This window comes from Tribolium castaneum, chromosome 1, assembly GCF_031307605.1.
Source record: "Tribolium castaneum strain GA2 chromosome 1, icTriCast1.1, whole genome shotgun sequence".
Taxonomy (NCBI): domain Eukaryota; kingdom Metazoa; phylum Arthropoda; class Insecta; order Coleoptera; family Tenebrionidae; genus Tribolium; species Tribolium castaneum.
The window spans coordinates 3,249,291-3,277,190 of record NC_087394.1 but is presented as its reverse complement, the minus strand read 5'-3'; the positions used below and the strand labels follow the sequence as shown (position 1 = coordinate 3,277,190).

The window sequence follows — 27,900 nt, the reverse complement described above, 5'->3', positions numbered from 1 at the left end:
AAAATAACCAAATAATGAATAAAAAATTTTGTTTGTGTTATTAAGCAACATTGCAAGGTTTTCTTACATAAAATGAAATGGAATAAGCGATTTTAAGAATAAAAATTTACCATTCTTTGCGTGAAGGTGAAATTTTAATCGATTTTATCTCTTTTGATGAAAGAATAAGTCATCAAAATTCGTTGATTTGTTTAACCTACTGTCTTGTGTTAGCAGAATTAAAAAGTTTTAAATTTTACTATTACTTTAAACAAATAAAAAAAGTTTTCTAAAAATTATATAAGTACAAATTGAAAAAAAGGAAAAAATGTTTCACAATTAAACAGCAACTTAAAATCGAAGTCAAATTAAGACAGTTTCTTCAAAATTGTTGGTTTCAAATATATAAAAAACGAAAAGAATTAATAACAGTGTTTACTGTTCTGATTTTTAAGTACGTTTCTTAATGTAGGTACCAGTAAAAAATATTATTTTATTATATTTAAACAAAAAATTAAAAAACTTCACTGACATGCAGTTTTGTGAAGAAAGTAACAAATATTAATAATTTTTTTGAATTTGAACTTTTTAATTGTGTAATTAAAGGTTCAAAACCTAAAAAAATTATTGATGTTCTAATGACAAAACCCACTTTTTTTTCTCAAATCTTGCAGAAGCATTGAAACTTGGAAACAATTAACTGCAAGTTTTCTTTTGTAAGTCTTGGCGTATTCACAGCCAAAAAGTTTGAACTGTTGTAATTTTTATTTTTTTATAATTTAATTTCTTAAAGAACTTTTAGAATAGTATAGATCTGATTACTGAAATCTTGTTTATACTTTTTTTTTGTTTATTATGTTACTTGTTAATTTAATTTATTTTTGTTTTCATTATTTGATTTTTTTACCCAACGTTGCTTTTGTTTTTTTTTAGTTTGATTTTTGTGGCATGAAATAAGAGACTTAATTTATAAATTATATACATTTATTCCTTGTAGACATACACTGCACATGTATGACATCATCGCACACCCATACAAAATTATAAATATTCCTCAAAACTCTCGCCTACCACTAACGTATATTCTTATGTACAAACAACGACATTATCTACAAGATCCTCAAAACTCATCGTGCAATCTATCCTCTAACAAAATCCTCAACTGAAAAACAACCGATAAAATCATCCAATTATCACTATCATGAAGGAACATTGCGTGTGTGAACCTAACTAGTCTATACAGTGTCACTACCCTAATAAATATCACTGAACGTCAAAGTTTGCGAATTTTGCGAATGCAGATGATGGTGGAGATCATCTAGCGACTGATGCGACAAACTGTTCCCTTCCCCCATGATCCCCGAGCCCACGGACGGGGGCCCATTGGCCTGGCTCTGGCCCTGGCTTTGGCCGCCTTCCTGCCGCATGATGTTCCTCCTCCACTTGGCCCTGGCGTTCTGGAACCACACCTGGAGCACCCTCTTCGAGAGGCCCGTCTTCTGCGCCAGCTGCTTCAGGTCCTTGGCGTCGGGGTTCTGGTTGATGGCGAAGTACGTCTTCATGGTCCTCAGCTGGTGGTGCTTGAAGGACGTGCGCATGCGCTTGGTCCGCTGGGGCTGGTGACCGTTGCTGGACGCGGGGGACGTCACCGACGAGTCGTACGAGAGCGACTCCATGGACGAGGAGAGGTCGCCTTGCTGAAGCATCTCTGCAAAAAGCGTCGTAAATCAGAGATGGTTGATGGACTGGCATGGGTTGATCGATGGCTTTCCGAGACTACCGGTTTTTACAGAGAGCGGCTTTTTATCGAATTCCGAGGTAATTGGCGGTTGAAAGGAGTTATCGGTGGAAGATTTTTAGGCAAAGGTGCGTATTAATTATGACATGTGAAGGGTTCGTTCTAACAACCCTCAGAGACGTGCTCGAGTGCTTTGCATGAGCGCAAACAGAGCCAGCCCTTGAGCTGATTGAGATTTTGTCAATAACGAGGCGAGCTTTCCAAAGGATGAATAGAAGAGCGGTGGTTTGTTTAAGTGAGTTCTATTGGAGATTTTTAATTAATAAAAGAATTTTTGGTCGCTTTTCTCACAAACTCACAAAATATTTAAACAAAGTGTGAGATGTAAATTGGCTAAAAGTGAATAGATTCATAATTTATGTCTGAAACTGAAGCATGAAGTATTTTATGCTATTATGAAATTTACAACAAGGTTACTACTCCTAATAATGTTACTATTAATGAGTTTAAAAAAGCATTCATTCCCACCTTCTTCACTGAATTACAAATGACTTCATTCATAACAAAATCATGAATGTATAATATTATAATAAGTTTCTAAATTAAGGATATGGTAATTAACATGTGCTTTGTTTTTCTAAAGCTGCAAAAATGTGCTAGTTTAATTGGGTACATAACACATAATGTGTTTTTTCCGGATTTTTTTTGACATAGGTGAACACGTCATGTGCTTTTTTCTTGGTACTTCCCATAGAATAATTAGGGAAGAACATACTTTAAGTCTGCTAAGAATAAATCGTGTTATTAGGAGTAAAAGTGTGACGAAGTTGAACAATTATTTAATTTGCAGAACGTATTTATTTTTGGTATATCAGAAAAAAGTATAAATATACAAAACTTTCATGTTTTAAAAACACATACAGTTTGTATTTTCTTACATATTTTGAATATTTTTTCCATTGTAATAATAAACGACATCATCTTATCTGTTTTAGTGTCAGGTAATTTAGTAAAAATTTGTAAATTGGTTAAAGTATAAAATTGCTTGGATGCAAAAGTTAAACTTTTACTCTATTGATAAAAAATCCAACTTTTAAGTGTGGCATTTAGCCATAAAAGTTGTTACTTTTATATTAAAGTACAAAAGTATTTTTACTGCATTTCCAAAACTAATAATTACACAGAAATCAATGTTTTTCTGTGAAATACTACTCTATATTTTTTTGTAAATGAAATTCTTTTCTGTGATTTTTTTCAGAATCATTTTAGTAAAACATTAATTATTTAATTAATTTAAAAGCTTTGTTAGAATTTAAATCATTGTTAAAACTTAACAACGCGATGAACCAATCACATTGGTTCAATTTGGTCACGCGATTACTTAATCACGCTTTTAATTCCGAATTAAAGTAATGACGCTCTTAAAAATAGTTTTTTTAAATATTTGGTAATTAATCGAAATTTTATCATTTCTAGTACTATTCTAAAACAACGTTTAAATAATATTTTATTCCAAAAATACATACAAAAAATTGTGGTTGGCTTAGAAATAAATTTTGTTCAAATTTTTCCTTTAAAAAAAACAATTAATTAAAAAAAAATGGACCGGTTTATAAAAAGCTCAGTTAAAGTTAATTGCGCTGTTAAAGGTCAACTAAGCGAATGGACCAACCAGATTGCTTCAATTTGGTCAGGTGATCAGTTAATTAAGCATTTAATTGCGGATTAAATTAATGATGCTTCTATAGTTTTAGAGCCGTTTTAATTGCAATTAACTTTTAAATCAGGATTAACTTGACGTTTGTCAATGCAATTTAAATGGCAACTTAATTCAAATTAGTGTAATTCGAAATTAAATTTTAATTTCGCTTATATTTTCGCTATTCCAAAAATACGTAACCTATACAAAATTTTCTTTGACGTATCAATTATTTTTTTGATTATTTAATTTTCATTTTTTACTTAATAATTTTTGTGGGCTAGTGCCAATTTTTTAAGATTTTTTTTTTTGCTGGAAACAAGTTTTAAGCATCGTTTCTGGATTTAAAAAAATATTTTCTGACTGCAAACAATGTTTTATAATAAACGGCTTAATATATTGATCTGTAAAATAAATTTTTATGAATTTTTTTTTGTATTTTCATAAATATCTTGACCACAAAAACTTTATTTCTTTAGTATTATCTGTTGTAGAAATTTAATTATTAGAGAAATTAAAAGAGCGTAAAAATGAGTACTGATAATAACTGCTTAAAGCCGAAACGATTATTTTTTGATTTCTTGAAATATCTTTGCCACACAAATTTTTTTGCACATGTAATTCTTAAAGCCTGTGATTCTCGATTTTTTCCAGAAAAAATACTTTAGACAAAACTATGAAAAGGGTTTTCCATTGTAAAAAAAAAGATGACCTAATAACCACTCATTAAGGCTTTAATACATTGTTTTGTTTTCTTACTCGTAAAATAAGTTCTAAATTTTCCAAACTTTATCTTTCGCCACCGATTTTTCTGATATTTGAACAAATTCTGCCAAAAAGATTTTGGAAAAACAATAGTGAACTCGATAATCACATCACTTCTTAAGACAGTAATATTTTTTTTTGTTTTCTTAATTTTCACTTCTCATACTTTATTTTTTCAAGCATTATATCATTTGAATCGATTTTCGTGATTTTTACAGAAAACAGAAACCGACAATCATTTTTAAGGACCAAAATAATTTTTTTTGTTTTATTTTTAAATAACTTGACCAAAAATTAATATTTTTTTGTGTGTAATTTGAAACACTTTTGCGGATTAAATTTAAATAACTGAATAAGGATAAAGATTTATTTTGTTTGTAATTGAGCGTTTATAACTTCACAAACATAAAAAAAGAAAGAAAACCCAGCAAATATAACGATTTTCCCCTTTTTATTATTGTTTTTTCCCCTGATTGTTGACCCTCTCTCGCTCTCTATTTACATACATCTCGACAAAACAGCCCTCTCAGCACAATTGTATCCGCTCGTATTTTTTAACACTGAACAAATACAATAAAGTTAGTATGAATTTCATGCATTGTTCCACCCTCTCTAGCAGCGCACCCTCGCAAACAAAGAGCCCGTCCGGTCCTGTGCACTACCTGAACTCGCGTTCGATCTCCAGTTAATTGGGTGTTGATCTTCTGTTTTATGGCCTTTTAAGGTTCGGCAATTCCGAGAACTTCCAGCCGCTGGATAAAAATTCACATGGTTGGGAGGCCGTAACTTTAGGTGCAATTTTTCCGAAAATTATTTGCTGTTATTATTTATTAAATGTCATTATCGGGAATACATTTTTTGTTTGCTTTCTGGACATATTTTATGTCGAGCGATCGACGAGGAGATTATTTCGCGGTGCTGGATGTTAGCAGCCGCCTCATCAAGTTGGCAGGTGGATATTACCGCACAGCCGACTTGACGGACCCCGCTGAATAGATTTATACCTTGCATATAGGGGAACAGGGATTAGAGTTAATCCGGGCAATTGACAAGTTTTGTATTTTTTAGACTTGTAATTAAAACAATTAAGGATGCACATGTGAGGGCAACAGGGCGTAAGCTTTTATAGCTTTTTTCAATAGTTTTTACACTGTTTTTTGGAAGAGATGCATATTTGTTTTATATTTTGCAAGTCAGGTTTGAAAAGGTTTTTGTAATCGGAACGTGCTGAAATTTTGCATGCTTACGCAATTTTCGTAATATTACAATAATATTTAGTTTAAATATTACTTACGCCGATCTGCAAAATTTTTTTTTTCTCCTTATTATTATTAGCGTGAGTGGCGTGATTGTTTTAAGTTTGCTTTTGAATAGAAAAAGGAGAACATAGTTAAATAATTACAGTCTCGGTTAGAGTATTTCTGCTCATTAATCTGTCAGATAAATCTAACTGGGGCTAATCATTTTAAGCACTTTTCTTTCACTCAATAACAAAAAATGATGGAATCAATTAACTTCATATTAACGGACGGGACACTGGGACACGTTTTTAGATTTTATTTTCAGTTTTTACGAACAGTATCAGTAAAAGTGATTTTTTCTTTATAGAAACTAAATACCAGTCAAATTGTTTGCAACCGTCAATTAGAGCCACATTTTTAAAATTTAAAATACGAGCAGAAAAAATAAATACAAAATGATGACGGACGGGACACAATAAAGACCTCACATTTTCATCGCTGAACAATCGTTAAAATCTGTTAATTTAAAAGGCAATGATGACGGACGGGACAAAAAATCTTGAAGTAAAGAGTGAAACCTGTTAAAAAAATTTAAACTACAAAACCGAAGAATAAGACAATGTGCAACGTCTTCTGATTAATTTACTTTTTGTTTACACATGACGGACGGGACAAAAAAATCTTGAAGTAAAGGGTGAAACCTGTTGAAAATTTTTGAAACTACAAATCCGAAGAATAAGACAATGTGCTACGACTTCTGATTAATTTACTTTATGTTTACTTTATGACGGACGGGACAAAAAAATTTTGAAGTAAAAGATGAAATCTGTTGAAATTTTTGAAACTACAAGATCGAAGAATAAGACAATGTGCTACGAATTCTGGTTAATTTACTTTTTGTTTACACATGACGGACGGGACAAAAAAATCTTGAAGTAAAGGGTGAAACCTGTTGAAAATTTTTGAAACTACAAAATCGAAGAATAAGACAATGTGCTACGACTTCTGATTAATTTACTTTTTGTTTACACATGACGGACGGGACAAAAAAATCTTGTTTGTGAAAATAGCTCTAAAAAATTTATTCAGACAGGTTTTAATTATTAAAGACTTTAACAATATTAAAATTAGACAGTGGAAGTTAAAAATAATTGGTCTTGTTTAACAACGTAAGAAATAAGACTCATTTTATGTTTGTGATAACGGACGGGACAGCAAAAGTTATAAAGATAAAAAAGTAATATTATTTATTAATTTACTTAAAGAATTACATTTTCTAAACGACCAGAAACTAGAAAAATACTCTTCAAAAAATATTCAACAGATGTAGTACGTCAGTATTTTACAATTTTTTTCATTTTTTACAATTTTGCACTTTTAATTTTACCCAAAATTTTTTGGTCTCAATGAATTTTATCAAACAAACGTTTGGTTGCGTTCTCTTTCCAAAGTTTTTCTAATCTCAACAAATTGAAATACCGGTAAATACCGTTTGTCATAGTAGCAGCTTTTTGCTTTTAGCATTTTTTGTGTCGATTATATTTGGTCAAAGAGCTCATATTACACAAAGTTTAATTAAAGGTTAAACAACTATTGAATTCCAATCCTATTATGAATACTGTAATCTATATAACTACGCTTTTGTGGATTTCGAAATTTATTTAAATATATGGTTCGATCAAATGCCATTTAGAAAAAATTCAAAGGCTGTTTTCACAATTATCGTATTGCCAAATAAAAAAAACAACAAAAGAATTTTGGTAGTTTTTTATTCTCCTTTACTTGTTTGTCTAATTTCTAATTAAAACAAGTTCAAAAACACCATAACTCGGCCTAAAATTCTCGCCCATCGTCCAGATACTGTAAATCGATAAGCAACCTCCTGAATCCGTTTGTCGGCCAGAATCAATACGTCCCTAATTGCGTCGGTTTGTGACAGCAACCGCAGGTGTCGTCCTGCCATAAATTCGAATTTTATTGTTAAAATGTTAGAGGTCCTCATGGAATGCCACAAGAAGCGGCCATAGCGTCGGCCCAATTGGCTACCGGATTCTAGTTATCCAATCCCCGATCTGAGGATACTTTTCATCTGTCAGCGACTCCAACTCGGCCACCCACCGTCAAACACAAACTATAAATTACGGACCGATACCAACGATTCGATACTAGCCGCCGACCACGGTTCCAACGAGTTTTCGGGAATCAAATAAAACTACCGATTCTCTTGAATTTATTCGTCTTTTTAGCGGTTTTTTACCTTTTGCCGTGGCCGAGCCACGACAATGACAACGCACAGGGCCGGACCCATTTGACCAACACTTACAGCATAACGTCGATTTCTAAATGAAAATCTGAACTTGTAAATTGGTCAAAATCAATCTTCTTTGCTCATTTTTGACCAAATTTTAAAAACATTTTTTATATTCTCCATCTTGTGTTGTTTGTTCTTGAAAATATATTAGTTTGATTTTGTAGAAGATGGTATATTGGATACGGGAAATAGAACCATTAATTTCATCGCGACGTTTCGATATATTTATTGTATCTTCATCAGGTGAAGAATTTTTTTGCGTGAACGTGGGAGGCATGGCACAGTCAAGGAAGAACTACCTCGCAAGTTAACGCCAAGAAAATTTTTCTCCTGATGAAGATACAATAAAGGTATCGAAACGTCGCGACGAAATTAATGATTTTATTTCTCGTATCCTATATACAATCTTCAAACTAATATATTTTCAAGATCAAATAATAGAAAATGGAGAATATAAAAAATGTTTTCTAAAGATTTGGAAAAAAGTATGCCATATTTATTTATATATATTTATATAATTATGCGACATTTATTTGTTTATATTTTCTTTATTTTTCCAGGAAGTTAATTTGTTTCAAAATACACAGTACGGGATTATTTTTGAAAAGTATTTCTATAGTTTCTGGTCGTTTAGAAAATGGAAATCAGTAACTAAATTGATTAGTAATATTACATTTTTATCTTCATAACTTTTGCTGTCCTGTCCGTTATCGCAAACATAAAATGTTGTTCTTATTTCTTACGTTGCTAAACAAGGCCAGAATTTTTAACTTCCACTGTCTAATTTTAATATTGTTAAGTCTTTAATAAATAAAACTTCTCTGAATAAATTTTTCAGAGCGATTTTCACACACAAGATTTTTTTGTCCCGTCCGTCATGTGTAAACAAAAAGTAAATTAATTTGAAGTCGCTGCACATTGCCCTATTTTTTCGGTTTTGGGGTTTGAAAAGTTTCAACAGATTTCACCTTTTACTTCAAAAATTGTTGTTAGAATTAGTGTCTTTTAAATTAACAGATTCTAACGATTGTTCAACGATGAAAATGTGAAGTCCCTTTTGTGTCTCGTCCGTCATTAGTTTGCATTTATTTTTCCTGCTCAAATTTTAAATTTTAAAAATGTGGCCCTATTTGACGGTTGCAATCAATTTGACTTTTGCTGTCCCGTCCGTTATCGCAAACATAAAATGTTCCTATTTCTTACGTTGTTAAACAAAATCAAGAATTTTTTATTTCCACTGTCTAATTTTAATATTGATAAAGTCTTTAATAAATAAAACTTGACTGAATAAATTTTTTAAAGCTATTTTCACACACAAAAGTTTTTTTTGTCCCGTCCGTCATGTGTAAATAAAATGTAAATTACCAGAAGTCGATATACATTGTCTTATTCTTCGGTTTTGTGGTCTTAAAAGCTTCAACAGGCTCCACCTTTTCCTTCAAAAATTGTTGTTAGAATTAGTGCCTTTTAGATTAACAGAATTTTATAACAATTGTTTAATGATAAAAGTGTCTCTTTGTGTCCCGTCCGTCATCACTTTGGATTACTTTTTCCTGCTCGTATTTCAAACTTTAAATGTGACTCTAATTGTAGGTTGCAAACAATTTGACAAGAAAAATCCATTTCTACTGATACTGTTGTTTGTACAAAGTGTCCCGTCCGTTAAAATTGAATGGCAGTTGAAAAATATTGAAAAATATACCGAATTTCAAACACAAATAAATTTTTTACTTATTGAAAAAAAATTTGTGTTTATTTACAGTGTTCCGTATCAATTTTTATACTTGAAAATGATTGTACATAAACACACATTATGAATACACAAGTATATAACCAAGATAATGATAAATTTAAGGCTAACAGTTGTGTGTATGCAAAATTTCAACTACAAAATTTCAGAAGTTATTATATATTTTTGTTCCTGTGTGAGATAGGTAGGTTTTGAAACAAACCCTTCAGCTTGTAGGATTTATCCTGCTCTATCAAATAGCTTTAGTTTAAACTTCGAATTTAAATTAGAAGACAAGTTACTGTAAATACTGACGCTATAATAGGAAGGTTTAAATATGCACTTTCTTGTCAAAAACCTAATTATTTCGCATAAAAGAGTAAGCTGTAAACTTACCAAAAGTGCAGAAAATGTTATTATTTTTATCTTGTTCAAAAGTTTAAGCCTATTTTTTGAAGTTGAAACAAAAACACTAGCTGCTAACATGTGTTTGAAGTCATATTCTCAATTTTATGTAAAAAACAAAGTGAAAAATAATTAATTTTTTCTTGATCCTACGAATACTTTGACACAGTATTCAACCAGTACAGGACTTAAGATTATTATTAATATTAATATTAATATTAAAAATAATTTTTTTTAGAAAAGTTTGCTAAAAGTGGGTGAAAACTAAATTATTTTAACTAGCTTTTGACAATATAAATTTTGGGCAAAACTAATGCTATTTCTACCTTTCTTGAGCGTTTTTGAGCTAAAGTCCCGCTTTCCCCCCAAAATTTTAGTAGAAAAGACTGAAAGACCACCAATTTAAATTCAAAATAATCTTATTTTTGCCTTTTTTGGGAAGGTTTTTGACAGAAACGCAATTACTCCGCAAAATTTTGTTATAGACAAACCATAAATTCTCCAAATTATATAAATAGGTCCTTAAAGTAAGCCAAAATAGCTCGTAAAGTAAAAATTTTCGGTACTTTCCAAGCTTTCGCTCAAAATGTTAATTTTTTTCACTTTGCATTTTAAAATTAGACAGTAGTATATTATGACTACTTTAGAATAAACATTTTGTTTTGAAATTTTGAATAAGTAATAATTCTTGAAATTAAATTTCAGCGATTACAGTGATTTAAAATTCAATTTTTTTAAAGAACTTTTAGTATTTATAAAAAAAAATATTACCTAGTGTTGCCGCTGCCATTCTCATTGTGACCGGAATTTCCCCACACCCCCGATCCTCCACCGGCAGTTTCCGCTTCCTGGGTCTCCCCTTGTGGTGCTGTGGCGCCGCGTTGGCAAAATACCCCGGTGGCGACTCGCTCCCTCTGAACATCATCTCCACCGGATCGCTCGTATCACAAAAATCCAGCAGCTCGTAATGTGGCCGACAATAAATGAGTCCATCTCTCATCCCGAAGTGGTCTCCTTTGGACAGCGGGATCCCGCAGGAGGTGCACGAGAAGCAGTGCAGGTGGTAGACGGAGTCTCTGGCTCGCATCACCAGCTCGTTGGCGGAGATGCCCGCCTGGCAGCGGCCACAGCGCGTCACCGCAAACATCCTGACAAATAATAATTGGAACTTGTCAATTATTGGATTTCACCTGTTATGACACATGCAGATGAGGTATTTTATGCAGATGAGGTATTTTAATAGTGACAAGCGGTATCGGGGATCGAGGGCTGTCAGGTGCACGTTCGGAGATTTGTTGAGGCGATATTGTTATTAGAAGGGAGGGTGACGACAGGGAGTGATGAGCACAAAAGCGGAAAAAGTTTCTTTTATTCAGAAAATAAATAATATAAATATTTACTATTAAATTGGCAACAATGAATTATGTGGCTAAAGACATTAGATATTTAAGTACTTATTAAAAATTGTTCATTTCTAAATTATTTCTTATTGCCAATTTAATTTCTTAGTAAAAGTCAAGTTGAGTTGGCAACATACAAAATTATAGACAGAAAATACAAATAGTGGTAAAATTTATATTTTCGTGTTGTTTTTAAATTGTCATTTAATGCTAAAAGCAGATTGCTGTATGAATTTCTTAAACTCGAAAACTCATTTATCATTTATTGTTGCCAACTTAACTTTAAGGTATAGTAGTTTTTTTGTTTTTTTATTTTTGCTTTTTAATATTGTCAATTTAATGTCAAAAACACAGATTTCTGAGTACTAAAGCAAATTCTATGGACTAAACATTTTTTATCATTTATCGTTGCCAACTTAACTTTTTAATAAAAAACAATGTGTTGGCAACATACAAAAAATTGGTGAGAGAAAATACAACTTTCACGTATCTCAAATGTGTTTTTATGGTTGCCAATTTAACTTTTCATTAAATATAAAGTTGAGTTGGCAACATACAAAATTAGAGACAGAAAATACAAAAAAGTGGCAACGTTAATAATTTCGTATTGTTTGTAAATTAGCAATTAATGCTAAAACATAGATTGCTGTAGAAATTTTTTAGATTTGAAAAAACGTTTTTAAACTATAGTAGGTTTTTTTGGCAACCTGTTAAATTAGAAACAAAAAAAAACAAAATTGGCATAAGTTGAGATCCTTTTGCTTTTAATTATTGCCAACTTAATTTCAAAAACACAGATTACTGGGTACTCAAGTAAATTTTATGGGCTAAACATTTTTTTATTATTTTTTGTTGTCAACTTAACTTCTTAGTTAAAAACAAAAATGTGTTGGCAACATACAAAAAATTTGATAGAGAAAATACAACTTTCTCGTATCCCAGGTGTATTTTTATTGTTGCCAATTTAATTTTAAATATACAAATCGCTCTATTAATTTTTTGAACTTAAAAACTATGTTATTCTTGATTTCTACCAAATTTAGTTTATAGTAATGCATAATAAATTTAAGGACAGAAGATATAAAGACCGGCGAGTTTCATATCTCGCTGTTGCCTTTTATTGCCAATTTAATTTGAAAACACAGCTTGCAGTAATAATTCTTTGAACTTGAAAATTTTCTTATCATTTATTGATGTTTCCTTAATATCACACTAAAAATAGAGATGTGTTAAAAACTCACCAATTTAATTTTAAATACAGATCGTTGTAGTACTTTTTTGAGCTTAAAACGTATGTTTTTTTTTATTGTTGCCAACTTAATTTCTTAGTAGAAATCAGGATTGATTTAGTTATGCAAAAAATTAGTGCAAGGAAATACAAGAATTGGCAACTTCCATGTGTTGCCAATTTAATTTGAAACATAGATCGCTGTGTTATTTTTTGTCAATATCTACAACTTTATAGTAAAAACAAAAGAAAAATTTTGTAGATAACATGATAAAACATTGAAACAAATGATACAAAAACTGACGAGTTTCATATTGTTCTATTATTATTTTTTAATGCATTGCCAATTTAATTTCAAAAACACAAATTTCAAAAATACGTTATCACATACTTTGCCAACTTAACGACATAATTAAAGTAGATATAATTTTGTTAGCAATATTTAAAACGTAGAGGTAAAAAAATTTGTAACTTGTCTTTTAAATATTGCCAATTTAATTTTCACAACAGATCGCTACTGTGATAAATTGAACTTTCATATTTTTTTTAGGTATTTATTGTTATTAGTTCGATTTTAAATACCACGTGGTAGTAATTTCTTAAGCTCTAAAAGCATGTTATTATTTTAATGTAGCCAACTTTACTTCATAGTAAAGTAGCTTTTTCTTAACCACATAAGAAAACTGAAGACAGAAATGCGAGAATTGGAAAGTTTCATATTCTGCTGTGGGTTTTTTAATGTTGCCAATTTAATTTTAAAAACATAGGTCACTGTATTAAATTGTCAAACTATGTTATCATTTATTGTTGCCAACTCAACTACATAATAAAATTATAGTTTTGTTAGCAACACTAAAAATGTTGATTTGGTTTTTTAACTACCATAATTGCCATAATTTATCATTTATTGTAGTCAACTTAACTTTAGGAAAAGTAGGTTTTCTTAGTTTTCAGTTAAAAACTGGCCACAGTAAAAATTGGCAACTTTTAACTTGTTGCCAACTTAACATCAAAGTCAAATTTTGTAATCAAAAATTAAGTTAGTAATTATGGATTAAGTTATTAACAATTAAATTAGCACAAAATTTTAATGTTGCCAACTCAATAATAAAATCACAGCTTGTTTTCTTCGAATTTTTTCTTGTTTAGCTGTCTTTTCCATCCCCTGACACCCTCAAATCAATACTACCAACCACCGTTTTGTATCTTGCCGCTTGTTTATAAATAATCGCAATGTTATCGCTTCGTCAATCGCCCCATTGGCGCCCCTAATGAATGTTATGACATTCCCACCCCGCAGTTATGATAACAACAGTGCGTTACGTTACGTCAATGCCACGTGTTGGTTCCCAAGAATGTGCGCCCAACAATAAATTAATACCACCAATTAATTTTAATTTGAAAATTTCTAACGTCGACCTTTTTCGAAGCGTCATAATTTTTGCCTCGACGAGAAGGATGCTCGATAAGAATTTTAATGAACCGATAAAAAAGAATGTTTACTCATTATTTCCGTTACGTAACGTAGATAATATAGAAAAAACACAAATCTGCATCAATGGGGAATGACTGTGGTGACAGATGAATGAGTTGGGAGGAATTCCGGAAAGACAAAGGACATCAATAATGCACTAATTGGGACGGTTTTTGCCCTTCTTGCTTCCACGACGGTTTAGGGAAATTTCTCATACGATGCGAAATGTGGTCTAAGACGGGTCAATTAAGTGGATGGAGGAAATTTGGGCGCGTTTATCGGATTACTTATCTGTGGTATTTTTCGAACATCCAAGAAAGATAAAAGGGAGACTTTGTGGTTAAAAAAGCCGTAATGCTTCTATGCTAATAGATTTTGACCACAAGACCATTGAGAAAAATATTTAATCACAGAAAGCATCAAAGATCTTAACTATATTTTACTTAGTTTTTATCTATTACAAGAAATATAATTAAGGGCGGAAAAGAGTGTGACCGCTCATTTATTATTAACATCTGGAGTGTCTTCAAGGGGCAGGTAAAGAAGTTGCAGTTGTCTAGATTGAGATAAGGAGATACGAATTTAACAGCTGTTAGTTTCGTATTAAAAATCACACTACTAAAAACTTTAATGAAGAGGACAACTCTTTTAAATACTGTGGAAGGAGCTTTTGAAGAATCAAATTTGGGAGAAAAAAGTAGATTAACATCTAAAGAGTTGTCTACAATTACTGGCATTTTACAACAAATGGTGAAATAAAATGTAATTTTTGTTTCAATAAATAACAACACAATTACCGGTAAATAATTACATCCTACTCTTTTGTACTTATTCATATAACATTACATTACTCTTACAATAACGAGATGAAAAAAGATAAAAGACAGGTGAAGAGTAATCATAATATTAATTTCTTTCTGGTTGTTAAATCATATATTATGTTGCTCTTAAAAATACGCATAAAATGTTAGATCCAGGGTTTTATGGTTACGTACGCATCAATTAATTAATGATATCTCTCATCTGTACGCAATTAAAATTCTCGGCAATAATTTACAAAATACTAAAGACAAATAATTTACCTGTAAACTATTCAATATTATGTTTATTATTTTACTACCGGAGTTAAGAAACTCATAATGCAATTAATTTAAAATATAATATACAAATTTTTGTTAAATTTAATTTTTGACCAGAGAAGAAACAGGACCTGAAAAAATCGTTACTTTTTCAACTTCAACATAACAAGTAATGAACAAAATGAAAAAAAAAACAGTTCTAGATTTTTACACTTTTCCGACTGTAGATTGCTATACTACTCAGTGAGAAATTTTATTAAGAGGACCAAATTCTTTGAATGAACAGAAACTAAATGATTAAATTAGAAAAATATTTTTACAATTCTTGACTCTGTTGCTAATGCCTCGAAAATCAACAGAGAACAAATTTATTATTACCTACTTGAAGAAGAATTAATTAATTTAGCTATCGTAAAACCTGTAGGTAATGCAAAAAATTGTTTACAGTTTATTCTGCAAAAGTTTTTTTTAATAATAATTTCATTAAGTTATTAAGTCATTATATTTTACATAAAATTTTTACACTTCAAATGGATTAAACCCAATTTTTACTCTTTTGGAACTTGCTGACTGCAAATTAATACTATTTACTTTGTAAGAATTTTCGCAAAAATTTCTTTGATTTTTTTTACTTTTGACTAATCGTAATCTTTATTTATTTCTACTTGAAGACTTATTCAGCCTAAGTTTACTTAGCCTAACCAAAGTAATCTAAAAGATATTAATTTGCTTTTATGAAACTTGGTTTCTAATTTTTGGAACCTTTCTAACTACAAACTGGTCTATATTTAATGTAATTACGATTTTTACCAACAATTTCTTTGAAATCATTTTTATTAGATTTTCCATTTTTTATTTTACTACTAATATGTATTTGTAATATCTCTGAAATCAACGTTTAGAGAAAAAAAAACATTAAGAGAATCATACTTTTTGTTCGTTTCTACCTGAAGCTGAGCTAATTCAGCCTAACTTTCGTAAACTTGTAGTTTAAATAAATATTTCTCTTAATCTAGAGTTATTTTTCAGTGCTTGGAAAATTAGATTATGTTCAAAGTCATCACTGTTTTGATATTTTTTTATTTTTAAATGAATTAAATAATCCCAGTTTCTAGTTTAATTTCTAGTCTATTGGACTGCTTTTAATTTGACGATTTATCAATGATTTGTTTGAAATATCTAAATAAATTTTGATTTTTAGTTTAACATCTTGCTAATAACTCGAAAATTGTTAGTCAGTGAAAAATTTAATTAAGAAAATCATAATCCTTATCGTGTATTTTTACTTGAAATAAACTAACACTACCAAAGCAGCAATTAAAAAAATATATAAAAAACAGCAATGTTTATAAAATAAAATTATTTTCAAAAGCATCAGTATTTGAAAAAAAAATTAATAATTTTAATGGATTAATCTAGTTTATTATTATTATTATTATTATTATTATTATTATTATTATTATTATTATTATTAAATTAGTTTTTTGCTTCACTAGTTGTCAATCGAATGGTAATTTAATGTTTAAAAGTCAGGTGGCCAAAAAATATTTGTTTACATTTACAATTTTCTATAATTATCGAGATAATATTTTCACCATAGTGCCCGTTTGGTTGTATATTAATGATATTACATGATTTGGAGTTAGTTTTTTTTACGCATGGAAGGTAGGTGGTGTTTTTTACTCCACCTCTTTTTTTATTTTACATGCATTTTATGTTTAAAAAAATATTTTTGTATTCATAATTTTAGTATAAAAGACATTTAAATCTAAAGGCAAATTATTATTATTATTATTATTATTATTATTATTATTATTATTATTATTATTATTATTATTATTATTATTATTTCATTCCAGCACTTGTCAGTCGAATAGTAATTTAATGTTTAAAAGTCAGGAGGCCAAAAAATATTTGTTTATATTTACAATTTTCTATAATTATCGAGATAATATTTTCACCATAGTGCCCGTTTGGTTGTATATTAATGATATTACATGATTTGGAGTTAGTTTTTTTTACGCATGGAAGGTAGGTGGTGTTTTTTACTCCACCTCTTTTTTTATTTTACATGCATTTTATGTTTAAAAAAATATTTTTCTATTCATAATTTTAATATAAAAGACATTTAAATCTAAAGGCCAATTATTATTATTATTATTATTATTATTATTATTATTATTATTATTATTATTATTATTATTATATTATTCCAGCACTTGTCAGTCGAATAGTAATTTAATGTTTAAAAGTCAGGAGGCCAAAAAATATTTGTTTATATTTACAATTTTCTATAATTATCGAGATAATATTTTCACCATAGTGCCCGTTTGGTTGTATATTAATGATATTACATGATTTGGAGTTAGTTTTTTTTTACGCATGGAAGGTAGGTGGTGTTTTTTACTCCACCTCTTTTTTTATTTTACATGCATTTTATGTTTAAAAAAATATTTTTCTATTCATAATTTTAATATAAAAGACATTTAAATCTAAAGGCCAATTATTATTATTTATTATTATTATTATTATTATTATTATTATTATTATTATTATTATTATTATTATTTTTATTATTATTATTTCATTCCAGCAGTTGTCAGTCGAATAGTAATTTAATGTTTAAAAGTCAGGAGGCCAAAAAATATTTATTTATATTTACAATTTTCTACAATTATCGAGATAATTCTTTCACCATAGTGCCCGTTTGGTTGTATATTAATGATATTACATGATTTGGAGTTAGTTAACTGTAATTTTTTTTGGATAATTTTATTTTTGAGTTTTTTTTACGCATGGAAGTTAGGTGGTGTTTTTTACCCCACCTCTTTTTTTATTTTACATGCATTTTATGTTTAAAAAAGAAATTATTTTTCTAATCATAATTTTAATATAAAAGACATTTAAATCTAAAGGCAAGATGACAGCAAATTACAACAAAAAACATACGTTTGTGAATTTTGTGGTAACAGTTGACTTTCAACTTAAAAAATGTAATTATTTTTTGTTTTCCTAATTTCGAAATTAATTTTGTGTATGCACTATGTGACTATTTTTATAAATTTAAAACAAAAATTTTGATATTACATATTACAATAAATGAGACAATACAAAATTTTGTATTAATTTCTTTTAATTGGAAATTTTACAGCTGATTTAAAAAAGTATCCGAAACTCAGGTACTTTCCTTTATTGTTGCAACTATTTTTATTTTTTTGCTGACACTCCGAAAACCACCGTTCGGAACAAAATGTATTGTCACTTCTACTTTACCAGAAATTAAAAAAAAACATTTATTTTTATCAAATTTTTGTCAATTTTTTTTTATAAAAATCGGCACTTTTTGAAAACTAAATTAAATCCAGTTTTCAGTATTTTTGACTCTTTTTTTAAATACAAACACCGTATAGGTACTGATACATTGTTGAAGAAAAGCATAATCGAGAGATTTTTCAAATTTTGAATAACATCAACGAGAGAATAAATGACTTTAATTCAAAATTTCTTGAAGTGAGAGGCACAAGACTGTTGGATTAAACCACCTCACTTTGCATTCCTTCTCCGAGCTTAAAATTTTCCAGCGAATTAAAATGCGCAACTGAAGAATTCTTCTTCTTTCCAGCACATGTATGTAGTTATTTCTTCCGCGATGCGTGCGTCCACCCAATAAATCTCTTTCCCGTTCGCACATAAATGGATTATGTTATTGTAGCGCAAAAAGGCCCGAGTACAGGCAATATAAAACCTCTCGACATGCTGTATTCCCATTTGAAAGCACTCACCGATAATAATCTTCCTTGCAGTAAATGTTCCCATCTCGGGCGAAACAAGTCAGCTCCGTATCCAGAGGAAGTTTACATTCGCAACATTTCAAGCAGGAGGCATGCCATTGTCTGTCGACGGCCAGGAGGTAGTAACGGTCCTGGATTCGGCCTCCGCAGCCCGCACAGGTCGTCCCGTCCAGCGTGGAGGAGCCGCCAAGGCTGGAGCAGGGCGAGGAGATGGCACGCTCGATGGATTCGCGCTCCTTCAGCATCTTGCACGAGCCCAAAAACGACTGAAGCTGCAGCTGAGGCTACCTAGGGGGAAAAAGCGCGAAATGTGGAGTGAAATTTAATTGCAAGTGCTATAACGGTTTGGTAATGGGCGATAATGTGGCGCTTTCCGCAAGAGGCGCCCAGACGGCCGACGAAGACATAGATATGGGACAGAAAAATGCGCTCAGTGGGCGAGAAAAGTTACTGGGTTATTAGACTCAGTTTAACGACGTGTCAATAAATTATACAACGAACAATAAATAAATGTACGTGGCTTAATTAATTAACTTATCTCATAATAAACTAACAAATGGCAAATCAATTGGTGTTTTTTCGCAAAACTGGAAACAGTGTAGGATTGGATTAATTGGACCAATGATGCCTCCTTCTCGTAAAATTTTCTTTCCAAAAATTAATTTAATTAAAAAAAAGGATTAATATCTTCTATTAAAAAAGCATTCAACAGATAATGCTTTACAAGTCTGTGGATATACTAGCTAATGGGTTAAAAGCGAAAGAAAATTTTTGCACAGAAGAAGCTTTTTTGAACAATTTAGTTAGATTAAGTTTGTTGATTTTCAAAAAATTTTCAAAAATAATCAAAAATTGGCATCATTTTGACGACTGTTTAAACAAGATTTCGAAAAAGTGGAATTATTTGCTCACTAATTTATGTAAAATAATTTGGGGAATCAATTGGCGTCAAGAAAATCGCCAAATTCTCGATAGTCTTTTGATTAATTTTTTTTTACCTATTTTGTCAATTACCTAGTAAAACTTTTCTCGTAAAAGTGTTAGTCAGAAAAAATGTTTTTTTAGAAAAGTAAAAATCGACTAATGTCAAGAAAATCGCAAAATTTCCAATAGTTTTTTAGTTATAAATTTTCAGAATTTTTTTAAATTGTACCGATTTTTGCATTTATGAGCAATTTACGACAAAACTATCCGTCGGAGAATAATGATCTTTTTTGAAAATCTTAGATAATTAAAAGAGCTTTCCAACGGTAATAAACTTCATAGGGTTATCTCTGATTGTTCAGAAGTTATTGCATGACAAATGTTCCGGGTACCAAAAATCCACAAAAAGTGTAAGAATTGCTGCAAAACTATAAGGCTGAGAGCAAAATGGTTTGTTCCATTGTAAAGAGGACATCAAAATCTATCAAACAAGATGTGTTTTAGCAATTTTTTTTCTCCAAAAATTTGAATTTTTTGGAGATACGTGGGGGTGTTAAGAAATTTTTAATTTTTTTATTGTCTTAATTACGGCAAAACTTGTCAAAACCGTGAAACTATTTTATTTCTAACTTATGTAAAATCATCCGGGAAATCGACTGGCGTTAAGAAAATCGCATAATTCCCAATAGTTTTTTAGTTATGACTTTTTTAAAATTTTACCTATTTTTGCTTTTATAAGCCATTTACGAAAAAACTATTAGTCGGAGAGAAATAATCTTTTTTGAGAAAAATAGATAATTAAAAAAGCTTTCGAACGATAATAAACTTTATAGAATTATCAATTAAAGTTCCGGAGTTATTGCTCGATAAATGTTCCGGACACACAAAATCGACAAAAATCTCGACGAAAAGTGGAACAATTGCGTCGAAACTATAAGATTGAGAGTGAAACGGTTTATTCCAATGCAAAGAGCAGATCACAATCTATCAAATAGGATAAGTTAGGCACATTTTTTTTGCAAAATTTTGAATTTTTCGGAGACAGGGGAGGATGTTAACAATTTTTTATTTTTTTTTTATTTTCTGAACTACGTCAAAACTATGAAAAAAACTGGAATTATTTTAATTTTAGTTTATGTAAAATGATCCGAGGAATCGATTGGCGAAGAAAATCGCAAAATTTCTAAGTTTTTTAGTTATGAATTTTTTAAAATTTAATCTATTTTTGCTTTTATGAACAATTTACAAGAAAACTATAAGTTTAAGAATAATGATCTTTTTTGACAAAGATAGATAATTGAAAAAGCTTTCCAACGATAAAAAACTTCATAGAGTTATCTCTAATAGTTCCAAAGTTATTGCTCGATAAATGTTCCGATACCGAAAATTGACAAAAATCTCGCTAAAATTGGAAATATCAAACATTCAAAAATCTATTGACTTTCATTGTGCTTTTAACAATTCGAGTGGGTTGTTAAGGCTTAGAAAAATCCATAAAACTTTGCTAGAGTAACTTAAAGAACTATTTTTAATTTTTTTGAAATTTACACACTAAAATTTTTGGCAAAAATTTAAAAATTATAATTTTTGTGAAATGCTGGCATTATACGTAGGATGAGTCCCAGAATTCACTAGAATAAACCGTTTTTCTCTAAGTTTTTTAGTTTCCGAGGAAAATACATAAATAGATGCAACCGGTACAATTTTAATTTTTAAATCTTTTTATTTTCAACGATTTTTTACTCAAAAAATCACTGTAGAAAATCTGAAATAGCTTAATATTGACTTAGAAAACCAACGCTTTATCTCATTTTTGACCGACGTGATCAATGACTCCGTCAAAAGTCGACAAAATAATCCTAAAATTTTCAAAATTTATACAAACAATTTTTTTGCGTTATTTAAAACTAGTCAGTTTTAAGTTGTGTATCTAATTTTTTTCCAGGGGATTATTTAGTTTAGGTACAAAAGTTCCTCAAAATTTGACTAGAAACTCAAAATTAATTAAAATTAATTTTATTTTGAGCAATTTAGCTCGTTTTTCACCAAAAACTCCACATGAAAAAAACTATTTTTATATCGAAATTGACGTTGGCTTTTGTTGATAAATTGCTTTTTACCAAAATAATATCGAAATTTATTTTATTTTTGTCTTTTTCGGCCAAGAATTGCATTGGCTTGAATTTGCACGAACACATCCCTCGGAGCCAAGTTTCTAAAAGTAATTTATAATTACATGTAAACATTTAACGCTCGTAGGTATGCTGCAAACATCAAGTGACATTTATTTTATTATCTCTATTTAGTAAAGTATTGCACTTTAGATATGCAAGCGCATTTCTCTCGGACATTTATGACAAGATCTTGTGATATGTTTTACGATTATTCAATTAGGTAACGACCGAACAGTAGCAAAATGAAAATTTCTTTCAAACGCATGTGGAAAAATATTGCGAGGTGGGTCCAGTCAAGGTTTCCAGCGCAAAACAAACGCTTTGTCTTAAGTCCACTTGCTATTTACATCAATTACAAACCCATGTATTTGCTCTTAGCGATTTATGTCACGTTTGCGACATTATCGCTTGAAGTAATTTATTCCCAGATATAAATAAATGCCAGTCATAAATATCCAACTCTGATTTATCCCTTTTCCTCTCCTGAGGGGCTCAAGACCTCCTCTTTTCCTAATTACGCAACAATTAAAACCATATTACACGCGGTTCGTAAAAGGTGCAATTTGTTGTTGTAAAGTTGGCGAACATGCGCTGTAATAAACAAACCGCCGCCGATTTATTAGTCTCAGTTGGTAGACCTGATGCAATTATTATTGAAAGTTGTTCGTTCATTTTCCAACTCCCCAAGTTACTTGATTCTTTCTCGTTGTCCTCGTCATGGTTTTAAGGCGTCTTTGTCTAAGCGGCGAGTCGAGTCATTCAAAGCCGATGGTTTATTTGGTTTGTGCAAGCACAGGACAGACCTATGCGCTGTTAATTTGTTAATTGCTAATTGTAATTGCGCTATAGTGTCGGATTTATGGCTGAGAGGATCTCCGCATTGCGACGGATGCTGCGTTGACGATAAATTGGTGCTGGTATTTATGGCAGGTTTGCAGTCAAGCAGGAAAAAAATTATAAGCTAAATAGGGTTTTTGGCTAATCTACAACCCCTCCAAGACTAAAAAACAGTCTAATTAAACACTCAAATTACGAAAATCGAACAAAAACAGACGTAGGTATAAGGTTCCAAAAAGAGTCTCAATAGAAAGTTAAAAAAAATAATATAATTAAGAAAAAAATATAAGAATAAATAGTGTGTTCCTACTGGCTTTTACAAGAGTCGGTAGCCATATCACTAATGGTCATAAGGTATGAAAAAAATAGATAACAAAAACAAACTGAACTCAATTTTTTTGACAATTTAATTTTAATTTGTTGACATAAAAAAAATTCAAATTCGATTATGACGTCATTTATCATTAATGGGAGAATTCGGAAGTAAAATTACCGTTGGGGGCGCCACTGAGCTAGGTCGAAAACAGTAACCATAAATGGCGGGAAAATGTTTATTCGGATATTTTGAGCGTTGTACGAATTTTGGGGCTTCACAATTATTACATCGCCTATGCGGAATGATTATTGCATCTTTGATGCAAGAAACTTATGTTGACAAATGAGAGATGACGAGGAAAACACGAATAACGAATGACTGTTTGGTTCACTTTCTTTATTGGAAAATTATTACAAAGACATTGAAAAACCTACCTTTTGGCATAATTTACGTTTAAATGTATCAGCAGTTGTTAATCTTTATTGTAGTTTTGTAGATTTACCGCAGCATTTCATAATTTTTTCAGTGGAAAATTCTAACCTAAAATTCATAACACTTCACTAATTTATTGGTTTCTTGAGCCAAACTTTGTGTTCGCTGTGATCCATTACTTATAATCTTTAATTAGACAACTGCTTGATAACATTTTGTAATCAAAATTTAAATATTTTTCACTTTTTATCCACTTTCAAGTTCCAACAATAAACACATTATACCATGAAAAACTACAGAACCAAAGTCAACGCTAGTATTTACCACCACGTACTTTGTACTTAAAGTAATTCTTTAAAGTAATTCTTAACTTTAAAGTACTTTAAAGTAATTCTTTATATTGTAAGTAATTAACACTATACACGCAAAATTGTTGAACAATTCATTAAATGTCAGTTAAATGTGGCATTACGAAAATTTCTTTACTGTTTTCGACATAGTTCAAAAGTCATCACCAGAGGGCGTCTAGTTAATTTTATTTCCGAATAAAACGAAGTGACAGGTCAGTTTGTACCTCATTTTAAGTATTTGTATCCGAGTTTGAAGAGGTTAAAAAGTCAGTTTAGTTTTCTATTTAAAAAAATAGGTTTAAATTGCATGAAAAAAAATTAGGTAACTTTCTGAAGATCTTAGCAACAATAGGTATATATAAATTTAAAAAATAAAGTTAATGTCGTTTAAAAATAAGTTTTTTTATAATTATTTATGAGTCTTGTATATACAACTAACTTGTACTTGACATTGTGAATCTTTTCATGCCATTTTAAATTTAAATTTTTCTATGAAATCACTAAAATTATTACGCTGTTTATCCAGTTATAACTTAGTTAATGGTTTGTTTTCATCATGGGTAAGTATATATTGAACTTATACTTTTAGAGAGATATGAAACTTGGAAAACTATTGGAAAAGAACAAAATAAGCAAAAAAAGCATGCCGTTTCAGATGTTTTTAAATAAAAAATCGCCTCCGTTTATATTATTGATACTTCTGCAACTAATTAACTTAAAAAAACTAAGTACTTCAAGTTATCACTCATTTTAACTTTATTTTTAATATACAAAGTATTCCTCGTATTGTATCAGTTATTTGAGATTGATTACATTTAGTTCTTAAGATTTTTTATGTAAGAGTACCTAACAAAAACACAACGTTTAAAATATATCACTTATGGATTGACATTTTTGCTCTTGAAAAATTTGACGGAGAAAATCGTTGTTGGTTATTTAGGGCAGAGATGTAAATAAGTTTTATATTTTTAGGGACGTTTCGATTTTAATGACATCATCATCAGGCTTCAATATTGATAGATCTTGCTTAAAGAGTGTTTGTGCCATGTCACCCTCAAACAAGCTTTATCAAAATTGAAGCCTGATGATGATTTGATTAAAATCGAAACGTCGCTAAAAATATAAAGCTTATTTACATCCTGCCTTAAATAATGATAAAATTTTGTGTAAATAGAAAATTACAAATGTTTATTATCTAATATTTTTATTATAAATTGATAACAAGTTCTATAAAATAGGAGGAGCTGTAGGTAGGAAGTACAATAAAAGATTACCAGTTTGATGCTTCAGAAGTCAGTGTAACCGTAATCCAATTGCGTTTTTTTATTTATGTAAGATTTTTATTAGTGAAGAGAATAGTAACAATTTGTTATATCTACATTATTCCTTTTTTCTACCTCTATTTTACAAGGCCTGTTGTCAAAAAACAAAAATTTAAGTAAATGATGTTTATGTAGGTATTTATTTTGCTTACATACTTTTCTAATAAGAAGAAAAAAACATTTTGTTTGAAATGTCGTTGTTTAAAACATGAGAGTAACGAAAATAACCAAATACCAAAGATCATGTATAATTTAAGTCCTTTCGTACGATCTATAACACACAGTTTAAAAATAAAAAAAATTTTCTCCAGAAACTCTCAGTAGGTTTTAAACTGTAGATACATTTCCGTTTTCCAATCTTATAAACTCTTAAATCATCTACCAATTAAAATTAGAAGATTTATATTTAAATCAAAATAATATTAGAAAAACTTGACCTCATCTGAATGACCTGTCAGTTTAATGGTTTATTTTATTTGATATTAATTATGTAATTAGTTTTTCTAAATTTTTTTGTTATACTGGGTGTTCTAGTTTAGTAGGTATTAGCCATTTTTGTAACTTTTTGCTTTTATCATTTTGTATTTAAAGTGAGTTTAAAGTAGCTACCTAACACAAAAAATTATTTTTCGTGTTATTGTAGTTTTTTAAAATAATCAAAAAAACAATTGCCCCTTATAATGTAAGGGGCATAAAGATAAATCTTTTTATATGTAATGATCAATTTTTTTTTAACTTTTTAACTTTATTTTCTTTTTTTTGTATTTTTTTCAGTTTCCATGGTGTCAACATAAAGCATTTACAAAAATAAAATCGACCAGTTCGAGGATTATTTTGAAAAGTGATCCACAACTAAATTATAAATTTTATGCGTTACTTTAAACACACCTTAAGTATTTAAAAGTGTAATAAACCTAAATTTATTAACAAAATCTGTTGGATGAAATTATCAATTTAGTACCTACTCATACGACTTGATAGATAATTTACTTCTAATTTTAAAAATGTGTCACAGAATGACAAAATAAATAAGAAATAAAAGATAAACATCAAAATAAAAAATTAACATCAAAAACAATTAGAAAGTTATACTATAAATTTATATTTATACTAAATTAAACTAATAATAATATTACAATTTTTTTATACTTTGCGTCTTATTAAACTCATGTCTTTACCATATTTAACAATACAGTTACAAAAAAACAACTGAACTTTGAACATATACTTAACTGACATCTATGTATATACCATGCCATTTTTTTAAATTTTGATCTAGTTATCCATGACAGTTTCGCCAGCATTGGAACGAATTGGGTAAATAACTTCAGCATCGTTTTATCTGTCAATATGTTTAAAATGTTTACCAAAAAACATAAAAAAATCTTATTTCCGTAATGGATATTAGGTTAACGTAACTGTCATGGATAACTAGATCAAAATTTTAGAAATCGCATGGTATAGGTAAATTATAATTTGACTTACCAATTGCAATTTGAGTATTTGTATAACAAACAAAGGTAAATAATTACTAGATAATGCATTTTACTGTAGACTTTCATGTAGGTATACCTATAGAGTATATGAAGGTTCAAGTTTTGTGACCTTTTGTCAAAATTAACAAAGTTAATTATTAGCATCGTTTTAGTTGGTAAACATATCAGTTAGGTTACATATTTGCATAGGAGTAGATGTCTTGGCATATTGGAGATAACTATAATAGTGGAAACACATTTTTTATTGCTAAGTAACCAGTTATATGTAACTTATTTTGTCAAATCATTACAAATTATAAAACAAAATTTTTGAATATAGAAAGTTTTTTATTTTATTATTTTTAATCCCAGAGGGGTTTAACATAGGTACACCTTAATTTTACGTCAAAAAGTGAAACTTAATCAATTCGGTACTCATGTCAAAAGTCAATTAAATCGCAATAATTTCGTTCAAACATAATCCAGTTTGCGGTAACCCAAGCCGACTTAAAATATGCAAAATGAGACAAATGACTGTTATAATTGACAGCAGCACCCCCACTCCTCCACTTTCCCATCACATTACTTTAATAATTATCATTAATCAAAGACTTCGTCTTTAGCACATTAAACCTAAACTTCCACGTTTTATTGTTATTAAAACTTGACACAATTAATAATTATATACTCAGTGACTATCAAAATTCGTCCCCCAAAAGACAGATGAAGCGTTTACCTGGCAACGCCGCCCATAATCCACAAGAACTGTCAAAACAGCACAACACAGCAACACTCGCGACGTTTCGAGCCCAGCCACCGTGCAGTTTACCGTCGGTATAGTGATGCATCTAAGGCCCCGTGCGTCTCTCTCAGGGATGCTGCACAAGCCACACCCCCGCCGCCGCGCCACGCCTTATTCGATGCGCCGATGTCACCCGGCGCCCAATCAGGCGCGACCAACGACCCCACCGCGCTGATTCGCCCCGCCCACGACCGGATTGTCATTTGTCGAGTCGGATCGGCAGCGCCGACTTGACGATTGATTTATCGGAGCCCCTAATTCGGATTATCCGAGTGACCTTCGGCCTCTCTATCCGATAAGCGGACGGAAATTGGTCATGTCTGAGTATTTAATGTGAAGGAATCTTAACGAAGCATACGCAGGTGTTATTATCACTGGCAGCGGAACTTGTCCACGTGATTTTTACGGTTGGTTTAATTAACAACGGAC

General features: G+C 30.2%; 1 protein-coding gene across 1 annotated transcript; it reads right to left on the bottom strand.

Annotated features, from left to right (window-relative positions):
* Positions 1–945: 945 nt before the first annotated feature.
* On the bottom strand, positions 946–27,519 carry Ap (apterous). Its single transcript, NM_001145916.1, is given in 4 exon segments — positions 946–1,687; positions 10,639–11,015; positions 18,831–19,127; positions 27,406–27,519. Coding segments are annotated over 3 exon segments (1,086 nt in total). The 5' UTR covers positions 19,085–19,127; positions 27,406–27,519; the 3' UTR covers positions 946–1,232.
* Positions 27,520–27,900: the final 381 nt, after the last annotated feature.